This window comes from Podarcis raffonei, chromosome W, assembly GCF_027172205.1.
Source record: "Podarcis raffonei isolate rPodRaf1 chromosome W, rPodRaf1.pri, whole genome shotgun sequence".
In the NCBI taxonomy this organism is placed as follows: domain Eukaryota; kingdom Metazoa; phylum Chordata; class Lepidosauria; order Squamata; family Lacertidae; genus Podarcis; species Podarcis raffonei.
This window is the reverse complement of record NC_070620.1, coordinates 16,137,079-16,150,613: the sequence shown is the minus strand read 5'-3', so window position 1 is coordinate 16,150,613 and position 13,535 is coordinate 16,137,079. Positions and strand designations below refer to the sequence as shown.

Sequence of the window (13,535 nt, the reverse complement as noted above, 5' to 3'; positions counted from 1 at the left end):
CCTGATATTCTGCCAAAGGTTTTTATTTTCTCCATACTTTTTGGAATTGTATCTTCTGGTTTTGAAATAAATAAAAGGATATCATCTGCAAATAATACAATTTTGTAATTATCTTTGTTGTGTTTTACACCCTTGATATGCTCATCCTGAATTATTGCTCTTATTAATGGTTCCAGGCAGAGATTAAATAATAACAGAGAAAGAGGACATCCTTGTCTCGTTCCTCGATTTAAACTAATCAAATTCAAAATTCTTCCATTTGTAACAATCCGTGACGTTGGGTTTTTATAAATCATTTTAATCCAATTACAGTATTCTATAGGGAAACCAAATTAACGTAACACAAACCCTATGCATTCTTTATATATTCTGTCAAAAGCCTTTTCTGCATCTAATGACAATATCATAAACGCCTGTTCATCTTTGTTTAAATTTATCAAATCTATTGTTAATCTGATGTTATCTGTAGCTTGTCTTGTTTTTATAAAACCTGTTTGAGTAAAGTTTTGAACAACTTTCTGTAATTTTGCCGCCAAATTCATGATTGATATCTACTGATGAGGTTGCTGCGATGTTATTTTCATTTCTTATTAAGGGTATTATTTGGTTCGCTTTCTTTTGCTTTAGATGATTAGCTAGAATTTTTGTCAGTCTTTCTCCCTGTTCCCAGTATATTTGTCTTAGACTTAGTAGGCTGAACTCAATTTTTTGAGCTAGTATATTATTCAGTTCTAATGTTAGTTGTTGTATTCTTTCATATGTAACCGTAAATGGGTTATTTGCCATATCACCCCATAGTGTTTTTCAAGAAATTTTTAGATTATTTTCTTTTAATCTTTGCAGCTTGGCTTTGTTGGCAGAGAAGGATTTTTTCTTCCCTCTGATGTAAGCTTTATATCCTTCCCATTCCATCAGTCTTGATGTTGAAGATTTGGAGTTATTTTTAAAATATATTTGTGTTTCTTGGGTTATATATTGAATCAAGTTTTTTTCATTTAATAATGATATATTAAGATACCATCTCCTCATACCTTCCTGGGTTTTAGATAAATTATATTCCAGTATTACTGCTGAGTGATCAGCTATAATGGGAATATCAATGTCACATCGACTAGTAAAGGGATGTAATGATGCTGATGTTAGAAAAAAAGTCAATTCTAGGCTGGGTTTTATAAATTTCTGCAAAATATGTATATGATTTTTCCTTAGGATGATGCAGTCTCCATGAATGCACTAAATTCCACTGTATCATATAGTTATTAACTGTCTCTCTAACCTTTGTCCTTTTTTCCCTGGCTACTCAGGTGGTATCCATCTGTGGAACTAAAATTTCAATAAAGTCTCCACCCATTATCAAGTGCTGAAAGTGTAATCTCTTAAAGCAGTTGTGAATAAACTTATGGTCATCAGTGTTTGAGGCATAGACATTTACTATTGCTATTTCTGTCCCTTCTGTTTTAATTACAATTATTAAGCATCGACCATCTTCCTCTCTTATTATATCTTGTATTTCATAAAGCCAGCCTTTCCTAAATAAAATTGTGACTCCCCTGGCATTTTCGTCTAAGTTTGTTGAAAGAACTTCTTTTACCCATTGACTTTTCAAAGTTTGAGCCCTTTGTTCTGTCAAATGTGTTTCCTGTAATAGACCTATATCAGCCTTTAATGACTAGAGATATTTGAGTGTTAGGATTTGTTTTTTCTTTTCCTTTAACCCCTTGACATTCATACTTATAATTCTCATTATGGCTTTAATCTGTAAGCTTTCCTGTCCTCTATTTTATCTTCAGCAAAATTGTTTGGAAGGCCTAATATAAACCAAATATACTAAAAATTATTAGCGCTCCAACCTGAGTCATATATTAACCGTGCTTATATTTAACATATGGATTACAAAATATATGAATAATTAACATTCTTACATATCTAAGTATATATAAGGCAGACTCTACCCGTTACGTTTATATAAACACTGAAATTAACTTTAAGTATTCCCAAATAATTATTATTTGAAAATTTTCAAAGAAGGAAGTAGAGAGAAAGGAGAGAAAGGTGGAAAGTAGTTCTATCAACAGTAAAAAGGATTCTGAAAGGGTAGGCTCAAATATATACCAATAGCCAACAATTATTAATATAATATCAGCACTAACAGTAAGAAAAGAAAAAGAAAACTACTTAATACACTCAACAATAAAACAAAGATAAAGAACAAAAAAGAACCAAAAAAAAGAAGGGGAAAAAACCAAATGCACGACTTCCGCTCTGTAGGAAACGCAAACATTCACCCCTTTGAGCTCCTAGGTTCACATATATATAATAGTCAGGAGCTTTTAACTTGGCACATGAAGGAACACTTTATATACATAAGAAAACAACAGATATTACTTAGTTTGATACTTATTAAATGACAAATCAGTATCTCCACGGACTTTCAGCTTTTATAGTGATATTTATTGTACCACCACCATTATTAAATTGCTAATATATCTGGAGTTTCATAGCTCTATACCAAGGAAACTTTGTTCAGGGGGTGAATCAACATGAGTCAGTGGTTCTACATGCAGGAAAGTCAAGTTGAAAGAGAGCTTCAAAATGGAGGGCGGCTGCCCCGCCCTGTTCCAAGTCAAGTAAGAGAGGAGGGGGGAAAGCCCCCTTACACTTCACCTTGGCTCTTTATTCACATTTATTGCTTGTAAATAGGATATCACATTGTCATGATTTTGAAAGCGGCACAGTTTGTTTATCTTTAGGCAGAAAGTAGCAGGGAATATTGTGAAATGCTGTATTTTTAATTCCCTTTCTAGCTTACGAGCAGGGGCAAATAGTCGTCTCTTTTCTGCCACCACTGGAGCATAGTCTGGGAAAATAGAAATTTTGTTTCCCCTCCATTCAAAGGGTTTAGCATTTCATTTTCACCGGAAATTTTTAAGGATATCATCTCCCGCCCTTAGCGCAAAAATTGAATTATGTTATGTTTCCCCTCTTGCTTTCTTGGTTTTCAATGGGAAACTTTTAACACCATTTATCTCCTTCCTTAAATCCAGTTGTTGTAGCTCCAACAGTTCTGTTAAACAGTTCACAGTATATTCAATTGCCTGAATTCCTTCAGGTGGGTGGTTTTAAAAACCTATAAGTTTAAGGTTGTTCCTTCTAAGTTCAGATTCCAATTGGAGTAAGCGTTTGTCGGTCTGGTTCTGAGCTGCAAATGAAATTTTCTCCAAGACATTAACGCGCTGTTCAATTGTATCCATACGCGATGTTAAGACTTGTAAATCAATTCTCATTTGTGAAGTGTACTGTTTAATCGCTGAAATTTCTGTCTTAAGCGCCCCCATGTCTTCTTTAAGAGACCTTAATAGATGAATCATCTCCTGTGTCTCCGACATTTTTATTTGGTTTTCCTGCTTCAGTTCCAATGCTCTGTTAGAACTGATGCATCTCGCTTCATTTGTTTTGAGACCGTATTATTATTTGACTTGGACTTCTAGCCCTCCGCAAGCCCTCAGCGTCTTTTTGAAATTTGATACTCCCCAGCTGGTAAAGTGCTGATAAGCTCGGATAAAGTTTTCCTTAAGTTCCCTCCAAAACCTTCCTCCAGTCCATAAATCATTAAATAGGTTTTAATCACCTTTAATTTATGCTTCTCCTTGCACTCTTGCCGCGCAGCTTCTCAGCATGTCTGCTCATGCCTCCATCTCATAAGTGGAAGTCACCACCTCAAGCAGTCACGATAGGGTGCCTGCCAGTGTGCTAGGTGGACAGTACACCAGCCAGACAGCCAAGCTCTCCTCGTTGCCCCACACCAGGCCAGCACATTCAATGCCAGAGATCGATGGCGCTGGCAGAGCCCTGAAAAAACCATCTTCCCGGATTAACGCCACCCCTCCCCCCCCCAGACCACCAGTCCGTGATTGGTGAAGGACGGAGAAACCAAGGGGCGCCAACTCATGCAAGGCGACTGTTTTGCCTTTGTGAACCCAGTTCTCCGTCACACAAGCCAGGTCAGCCCCCTGCGAGGTAAAAAAGTCTTGCAGGGTGGCGGTTTTATTGCCTATAGACCTGACATTGCACAGCACCAATGACGGAGGAGGGTAATCTCTGCTCACCCTACCTTTGTCCCTCGGGATGGGGCGCAGATTGCAAGGTGTTCGAGCAGCTTTATATCTCAAACCCCTTTGCCTATAATATCTGCTCCCACCGCCATACCTCCCTCGCCCCTTGATGGTGGTGATCCTAAGCCCCATGCTGACCTCCCTTGTAAAGGAATGATATCCATTTAATGCAGCCTTTCTCAACCTGTGGGTCCCCAGATGTTGTTGAACTACAACTCCCATCATCCCTAGCTAGCAAGGCCAGAGCTCAGGGATGATGGGAGTTGTAGTCCAACAACATCTGGGGACCCACAGGTTGAGAACCGCTGATTTAATGGTATATCATCCCTGGTCCTGGTCTCCTGAATCAAAAGGGTGTGGTGTTGAGATAAAAAGTCAGTGAAACAAGTATCCCTGATAGATGCAGCCCATCCAGCTACATTCCAAATTTGGAGAGTGGCTTTATGTTGTCTGTTGGCTGTCAGTCCCTCTTTCCCTCATGGGGTGGTTGGGGGGCTGTTAGTTCTTTCTGTCCCTTTGGAAGTATTAGAGGGGCATGTGCTGCAAAGTGAGGATCGTTGGCTAGCAAAGAGCCAGCTTCCTGATCAGGGACCTCATTTGTCCTGTTTTGCCAGAGATGTAGTGGGGAGAGATAATAAGAGATTGCAAATTGAAGGCCAAAACATAATTTTGTTTAAGGAAATTCTTTCCCCCCTTTGTAAAAAACGAATTATAAAGTATTAACTGATGCTTTAAGAAGGAATGACATATGGTATAGATGGGAGTTCCCAAAAGGATTCACATTTACATATAAGGAGAAAAAACATAGAATTAGAAATCCAATTGAAACTGGTAATTTTTGGGATAAAATACAGTAAGGAATTGGGAGGAAGGGAAACACTGCCAGAAGGAGCAGTAGGAGGACAGAAAACAGACGTAACAGATAATAGTACAGAAGAAGAGGAAGGGAGTAAAAAGAAAAGAAAAAAGGTAAATGGGAAAAGACAAGACTTTAAAACTAACAATGGCAGATTTGAGGATATTAAGCTGGAATGTAAATGGATTGAACAATAAAATAAAAAGGAATAAAACTGAACATGTAATATTAAAACAAAATTTAGACATAGTTTGCCAGAAACACATGGCAAAAAACCATAGGAAAATATTGATAAATAAAAAGATGGGAATGGAATTTATAACTTCAGACAAAACAAAAAAGAGAAGAGTTGTGTTTTATATTATGTCAAAATTATAGCCATAATTTTTATTTAAAGATGAAGAAGGAAGGGTGATAGCTGTGAAATTATACCACAAGGTGAAAAGATAATCATAGTTGGAATATATGTGCCAAATGAAATCAATTTTTTAAAAAAACTTTGAAACTAACTGTCAGGGAACTGCCATCAGTGCCGGAGGGAGAGAGCAAGCTCCAAGGGGATCCCAGAGAACGTCCCGGGAGTGGGAGAGGCAGCCCATCTTCTGGGGAAGGGAATCAGCGTAGCTCCAGTGGAGAAGGGGGGCAGATGGGGGAATCGGCGAGGCGGTCCCATGACTCCTTGCCGGGGACCAGTGGGGAGAGGAAGGGTCCTCCGCTGCCTACGCCCTCCTTGCGCAGAAGGCTTCCGCGCAGGGAGAGTAGGAGGAGACTGGGTGTCAAAGAGCTTCTTTGCTGGAAGAAGTTTAAGAAACGCCCACTGACGGATTCTGCCAGTGATTGAGACAGCCACGGGTGAGTGGCTGTCCGGACAGGAAAGGTTCACTGAGGCAACCCAGCCAGGTGTTGGGACAGGCTTACGCACGAGCAACCCCTAGAACCATTACAGCAATCCGTAAGTCCCTGACGTTGCTTGTGCGCAGCCCCGAAGAGGCAGCAAGATGAGCCAAACAGAGCCGGCCGGAGGGACAGAGCAAGAAGCCCTGGTGCGAGGTCTGGTCGAGAGGAACCGAGACCTGGAGGCGCATGTAGCTACCCTGACGGCACGGCTGGAGGAGACGGGCTCAGGATGCACAGGTCAGAGCCACCCCGATAGGAAGGAAGGTTCAGGGGCTGGTACACAAGTTTGGTGGAAAGCCCCAAGACTACAATGCCTTCCGAACGGAAATCCAGTACGCTTTGGAATTGCAGAAAAATGACTTTGCCGATGACGGGGAGAGGGTGGCTTGGATCAGGCTCCTAATGGCGACGCAGAATGATGCATTGAAAGATCTTAAGAAATTCTACCAGGGGATGGACGCGATGTTCTCCAGCGAGGTTGAGCAAAGCGTGACGCGGCGGGAGCTGATGGGGTACAAGCAGGGGAGCCTGTCCGTCAGGAACTACTGGTCGCGTTTCGCGATGTTAGTCCACAAGCTCGGGTGGGATCTGGACTTTGAACCAATGCAAATGTTGTTTGAAGCGGGTCTGTCCCCTGAAATGAAAGACGAGTTGTCCCGAGCGCCCCGCCTGCGGTCGAAGGATGAACTCACAAAGACTGTGCTTGCGATCGGTGTATGCCAGGAAGCGCGGGCTCAAGAGAAGCGGGAGATAAAGGCGGAACGTTTCCATGACAACTGCATTCCAGAGATGCCGAGGGGACCTTCCCAGGCGGCGGAGCCGATGGAAATTGATGGAGCACGCGCGCGCAAAGTTTCAAACGCTGGTGAAGGTCGGAAAAGGGAGGGGAAGGAGTGGAAAACTACCAAGAAGTGTTTCCTCTGTCAGCGACCGGGACATTTTGCCAAGGTCTGCCCTCAACGAAAGGCCTGGCAAGGCATGTTGGGGGCTGCAGACCTCGACGAGAAGGGGGAGGAGGGGCAGGTACAGGGAAACGACAACACCTGGCTGCCGACCAGCAGGGGCAGCAGCCAGGTCAGCAACCAATGGAAGTGCCCCAGCCTGACCCCCCCCCCAAGGCAGCTATAGCCATAGAGGTGGTGCTAGAACTCCCAAACAGGCACCCTGTCAAAGTGAAGGGACTGCTAGATTCTGGCAGCTCGTGTAATTTATTCAGCAGAGACTTCGCTCTGGAGCACCAACTCCACCTGTTGCCACTAGATTTTCCCTTGCAGGTGACCACCATCGATGGCAGGGAACTCCTGGGAGGGGAAGTGACACACCAGACACCACCAATGCGGATGAGGGTCTCCAGGCACACGGAAACCATTGCCTTTCACGTGGCCACGCTGGCAGGACCCCCAATAATACTGGGAATGAGCTGGCTGGCAATGCATGACCCAGTGGTGTCATGGCATCAGCAGTCGGTCACCTTTGGGTCAGCTTACTGCTTAGAGCACTGTCTGGGAGGGAAGGAACCACGAATGACTGTGGCCAGGGTGGCTGGGTTGGCCCTGGAGCAAAAAGGGGAGGTGCCACCACAATATGCCGATTTGAAGGTCGTCTTCAGCGAGAGGGAGGCAGATAAGCTGCCCCCCACAGGCCCTTTGACTGCCAAATCAACCTGCTTCCAGGGGCTCAGTTACCAGTGGGTAAACTGTATGCCATGTCCGACCGGGAGATGCAGGAGCTGCGGCAGTTTATTGACAAGAACCTGAAGAGAGGTTTCATAAGGGAATCTAAGGCAGTGGGGGGCAGTCCAGTGTTCTTTGTGGACAAAAAAGAGACTAATCAGCCCAGATTAGTCGTGGATTACAGGGCCCTGAATCTGGTATCAGAACCCGTGACTTTCCCAATGCCCAGGATTGACGATATTTTGACACGTGTGAGGCAGGGGAAGATTTTTACCAAGCTGGACCTCAGGGGGGCATACAATCTGATTAAGATAAGGGAGGGGGACGAATGGAAAACGACCATGTTCACCCCCTGGGGGCTTTTGAGTACTTAGTCATGCCATTTGGATTACAATCGGGCTCTGCCTGCTTTCAAGCCTTCATGCATCATGTGTTGGTGCCCCTGCTGTACAAGAATTGCGTAGCCTTTTTGGATGATGTCTTAATCTATTCGGACGATGAAAGGCAACACGTCAGAGACGTCAGGGAGGTGCTACAGAGATTGAAGAAGCATCAGTTGTGGGTCAAGCTGGAAAAATGCCAATTCCACTCCAGGGAGGTCGAGTTCCTGGGATACAGGCTGTCAATCAATCAATTTCCTTTATTCGACCGATAGTCAGAAATAAAACATTACACAATAATTATAAACTATAACATCATAGGGGTACATAAATAAGGTAGGGCCACAGTACTAGACCTCTCACAGATAACCCACATCAAAGCAATCAGTTATACGTTTCCGACACTTGAGTGCCAGGAAAAGGAATTTAGCCACTGACAAAGTTGTTTTCCCAGAAGACTTATTTAGCAGATATGCTGTCTGCTTTCCTCTTTGTCGGGAACTGAGCTGGGGTAAGTGTGGAGTTATAAGGTACTGTCTTAAATCGTTGTAAATGGGACAGCTCAGTAAAATGTGCTCTGTGGATTCTACCTCACCCAATGCACAGTGGCATAATCTCTGGTCATATGGGACTCCTCCATATCTTCCCTTCAGAACTGCCGAGGCAAGAACATTCAGCCTAGCCGCAGTAAATAGTCTGCGTCTTAATCTATTCGGACAATGAAAAGCAACACGTCAGAGACGTCACGGAGGTGCTACAGAGATTGAAGAAGCATCAGTTGTGGGTCAAGCTGGAAAAATGCCAATTCCACGCCAGGGAGGTTGAGTTCCTGGGGTACAGGCTGTCAGACAAAGGACTAGCCATGGGTCCGGGCAAGGTGAAGGCAGTGCTGGAATGGAAAGCCCCCAAAAGCAGAAAGGATGTGCAAAGGTTCCTAGGCTTCAGCAACTTCTACAGGAAGTTCATAAAGAACTTCGCGCACTTGACAGCGCCCATAACGGATTGTCTTAGTAGCAAAAAGAAGTTCGCGTGGACAGAGGGTGCGCAGCAATCCTTTGAAAAACTGAAGAGGGCGTTCTCCTCGGAAGAGCAGCTCCTGCACGTGGATCCGGAGAAGCCCATGAGACTGGAGACGGACGCGTCCGACCGCGCCATCGGAGCGGTCCTTTTGCAGCCCGGGGCCAAGCAGAACTGGAGGCCGTGTGCCTTTTTCTCTAGGAAGCTGAGCAAGTCAGAGCAAAACTACACAGTGTATGACTGAGAACTGCTGGCGTTCTATGCGGCATTTCGGTAATGGAGACATCTGTTGATAGGGGCGCGGCACAAGATCCAGGTCCGAACTGACCACAAGAACTTGGAATACTGGAGGACCACGCGAGTGCTCAACCAGAGACAGATCAGGTGGTCCCAGGAGTTTGCCAAGTTTTCCTTTGAGATCCGATACGTGCCGGGAGAGGAAACCGTAAGGGCAGATGCTCTCTCCAGGAAACCGGAGTACATGGAAGGAGAGAGGCCACCAGAGACCAGGCACGTGTTCCCCGAGAACCGGGGGGGGGGGGGCGTTGGTTGGCAAACGAGAACTGGCAGGGCTCACCAGAGACGATGAGTTTGCTCAGACAAAAATCAGGGAACTTTGATTTTGTGTGAAATATTTGGGAATATGGTTAACAGCAAAAAATATCGACATATTTAAAGACAATTATGAAAAAATATGGAAAGAAATAAAAAGAAAATTTGAAATTTGGGGGAGAATGAATCTATCTTTATTGGGAAGGATAGCGGCGATTAAGATGAATGTATTGCCAAAAATGTTATTTTTATTTCAATCAATCGCGGTGATAAGTATTATGAATTGCTTTAAGGATTGGCAGAGAGACATTTCAAGATTTATCTGGAGAAGCAAGAAGCCAAGAATAAAATATAAGTTATTAACAGATCTTAAAGAAAGAGGAGGCTTCTCGCTATCAGATATAAAACTATACTATGAAGCCTCTTGTCTGTGCTGGATACGGGATTGGATAACATTGAATAATGTAGATTTACTAGATTAAGAAGGACATGACAATAGATTTGTATGGCATGCATATCTGTGGTATCAGAAGGCCAAGGTACATAGAAGCTTCCAGAATCATATAATAAGAAAGGTGATCTTTAAAGTTCGGGAAAAATATAAAGATCTACTAGAACAGGGATGTCCAACAGGTCAATCACGATCTACTGGTAGATCCCCGCGAGGTTTTGGTAGATTGCAGTCGATCTCTGGCTCCCTTTCCTTAGCGTCGGTAAAACTGACTCCTGCCCCACCCCCTCGCCCCTCCCTCCATTGTTGTTTTATCTCTGGAAGGGAAGACGGAGCTTTCTCTGTGTTGCTGTTTTCATCCACAGCGATCTTTTTGTGAGAGAAAAATTTAAAAATGATAAAAAGAAAGGATTTGCATATGGAATCTCAAAATTTCAGAGAGAAATAATAGAAAGTGATTATAAATTATTATCAAAAATGTATAATATATTGTTGGAATGGGAGCCAAAGGATGAAGAGGTCAAATGTGTAATGATAAAACGGCCATAATATACAGATGACAGACTGGGAAAGATTATGGAGAAATGATATAAAATTCACGGCATGTACGGGACTTAAGGAGAACTATTTGAAAATGATGTATAGATGGTATTTAACACAGGCTAAACTGTCAAAAATGTACAAAACAAAAGATAATAAGTGTTGGAAGTGTAAAAAGGTAGAAGATACATTTTACCATATGTGGTAGCAATGTAAAGTCATAAAAAGCTTTTCGGAAATGATTTATAATGAATTGAAAAAAATGTTTAAAATAACCTTTGGTAAAAAACCGGAAGCGTTTTTAATAGGTATAATTGGAACAGATATACTGAAAGAATATAAAAGTTTATTTAGGTATGCAACAACAGCCGCACGGACATTGATAGCCCAACAATGAAAAGAAGAACGAGTCCCAACTAAAGAAGATTGGCAACGTAAATTAATGGAATATGCTGAAACGGCCAAATTAACTGGAATACTAAGAAATCAAGAGGATGGCAAAAAAATTTTAAAAAATGGAAAAATGTTTGTTGCATATTTACAAAAGCATTGTAAAGAAGTTAACACAACAGCAGAGTTTTAAAAAACACTTGTAATATTAAGGACAATGTTTGAAACTGGAAATATTTAAAAGGTAAGAAAACTCTGGACATGTATAACATAAAATAACACAAAAGAACTGGGGGAGGGAATGGAGGGAAGTCAAGGGATCGGAGGAATCCCAAAATATGAATTTAATATGGTATGAAAACGTCTTATTTTCTATTTTTCTTTTAATCACGGTTTTAATAATTATAAAATAATTATTAAAATTATTTTATAAAATAATTATTTTATAATTATTTTATAAAATAATTATTATAAAAGAAACTATGTTCTACTAATGGTGCTTCCACCAGGAGTTTCTTAAGCAAATGCAAAAGAATGCATAGAATGCATAAAAGAAAGGCAACTATGCCCTGTCAATGACTAAGGCTGAAGCCTCATGAAACCCCAAAGAAGAGAAACCTAAAGATCCCTGAGCCTTGTACCACCACATGTCAAATCCATTGGTAGAACTCCAGATGAAGTGTGACTCCATCAATGATCAAGCGGGAGAACACAAAGTTCCCCACTGCCCTCCATAGTCATATTTTCTCTGTTGACTGCTGGTTCCAAGGACTTAAGAGTATCCTGGTTGGCGGTCCCTGCCACCTCCACCAGCAACCACGATCATGTTCTGGCTAACTGGGCATTTCTCTCTATCTCCCTCTGTGTTCTCTACTCAGTTTTTCTTCAAGATTTTTTTCTAAGTAAAGATCTTCTCAGAATAAGATGACAGAAAGGAGCTCTGTCACCTGAACCTGCAAGGCAGGAAGGAAACTGGAGAAGTAGCCCTCCCACTGTGAGGTAAGAACAGCTCTAATTTGCATATTCCTGCCCAGTGGAGTGACCAGGAGGAACAACCCATCCAAGGATCCCCTCCTCCCTGCAGGAAAATGGCTTGTTAAGACTACTTCAAGTGGCTTTCATCTGGTAAGCATGTGTAGACAGAACTATGTTCATAACAATTTGTAGGCATTGACCAATACATTTCACCTGACAATATCACAATTTTAGGTTAAGATAAAAGCTAGTTTTGGTGTGTTTGTAGTTGGTTACACAGCAACAAATGAGAATTCTGCCAACCAAGTATGGATAATGGAAGAGGTAATCTCTTTTCAAGTAATCCCACTCTTCTTACTGGATGAGAAACTAGTGTATTTGAACTTGAAACATTACTTTCAACTCAAAAGGAATACTGTATGTTAGTAACGCTACCACGATTATAACTTTACAGAAGTTTAGTCTGTATCGTATTTCACTGACTAAATTAACCTGGCAACTAACATAGTAGGTATCACAGTTATTATTTACAAAATACACATTTGTTTAAATCTCTGCAGCTCATTCACATTTTTAGACATGCTTAACCTCATTTACTGTTTGCTTTACAAGAATTCCAGAAATTAGCAAATCAGAGTTGAGAGAAGTTTGAACATTCCAAGTGACCTACCAGAAGCATAACCTGGTCCACGCCTCCCATGTCCTCTGTTTCTGTAGGGTTGGCTACCTTTTCCAAGACCTGGGCCATCATCAGTCATGTATCCCTTTTCTTTGTCTGTGCGGTTTTGTGGTGGTCTAGAAGTGGCCCCAATCTGTCGAAGCTGTTCATCTATTTGCAATCTCTCCAAACGTAGTTGATCCACTTCCTATACACAGAGAAATGAGTTACAGGAAGTTGTTGCCATTTTGACCAATCTCATTAAATGACTTAGTAAGGTAGGTATCTTTTTATATATGATTTTATTATGACTTTTCATAATACATTACAATAAAATACAAAATCTGAACAAAAAGAGAAAGAAAAAGAATAATGCACAGTCCAGCACTTCTGGTCTGCTACGTGAAGGAACCTGCAGCTCGGTGAGTTCACTCCAGGTGAAATTGAGCTGTCACAGGTGTGGGAGGGGGGAAGCATGGGCTCCATGAGTCCCCCGAAACCCTGGAGTGTAATTGGGGCTCTACACAACCCAGAGAACCCCAACAGGGCAGGAGAGCTCTGGAAGGAATCGTGAGAAGGTTGAGAGGTGATGCAGGGGAAACACATTCCCTCTGGGGCAGAAAGCCTCAAAGCAGACTAAGCAGCAGCAGAATCCCTTTCAAAAACAACCCTGCTCAAAGGGAAAGGGGGGAAACTGGGGATAAAAGAGTGGTGGAACTAGAGGAAAATTTAGAAGGAGACTTATCTGAACTGTTAACAAGCTACATGGAGAGCAGCTGCTCATGAGTAACAGGAGTAACTTAAAATCTACTTGCAAATCCGGTGGACGGAGGGGGGGGGAGAAAGCCTACAAACTGCAAATTTTAAAATTGGGGTGAGGGGGAAATGACCTGTAAAACTAGACAAGGTGGAGGAAAGATTGGAAAACTGAAATATTGTGGGGGGAATAGAACTATGTGCCTGTGTGAGTGTGAGCAGACAACAAAAGAGTGCAAGTGCAAGTTGCAAACCCCCCCCATTAAAAAGGGGGGAGT

General features: G+C 42.3%; 1 protein-coding gene across 4 annotated transcripts in view; it reads right to left on the bottom strand.

The window, feature by feature from the left end:
* The window catches only part of LOC128406026 (fragile X messenger ribonucleoprotein 1-like), a 169,876-nt gene that overhangs the window by 18,073 nt on the left and 138,268 nt on the right, over positions 1-13,535 (bottom strand). For all 4 annotated transcript variants that reach the window (XM_053373080.1, XM_053373081.1, XM_053373083.1 and 1 more), the window contains one exon: positions 12,514-12,709. In XM_053373080.1, coding sequence (XP_053229055.1) covers positions 12,514-12,709 — 196 coding nt within the window. The remainder of the gene's footprint in view (positions 1-12,513; positions 12,710-13,535) is intronic.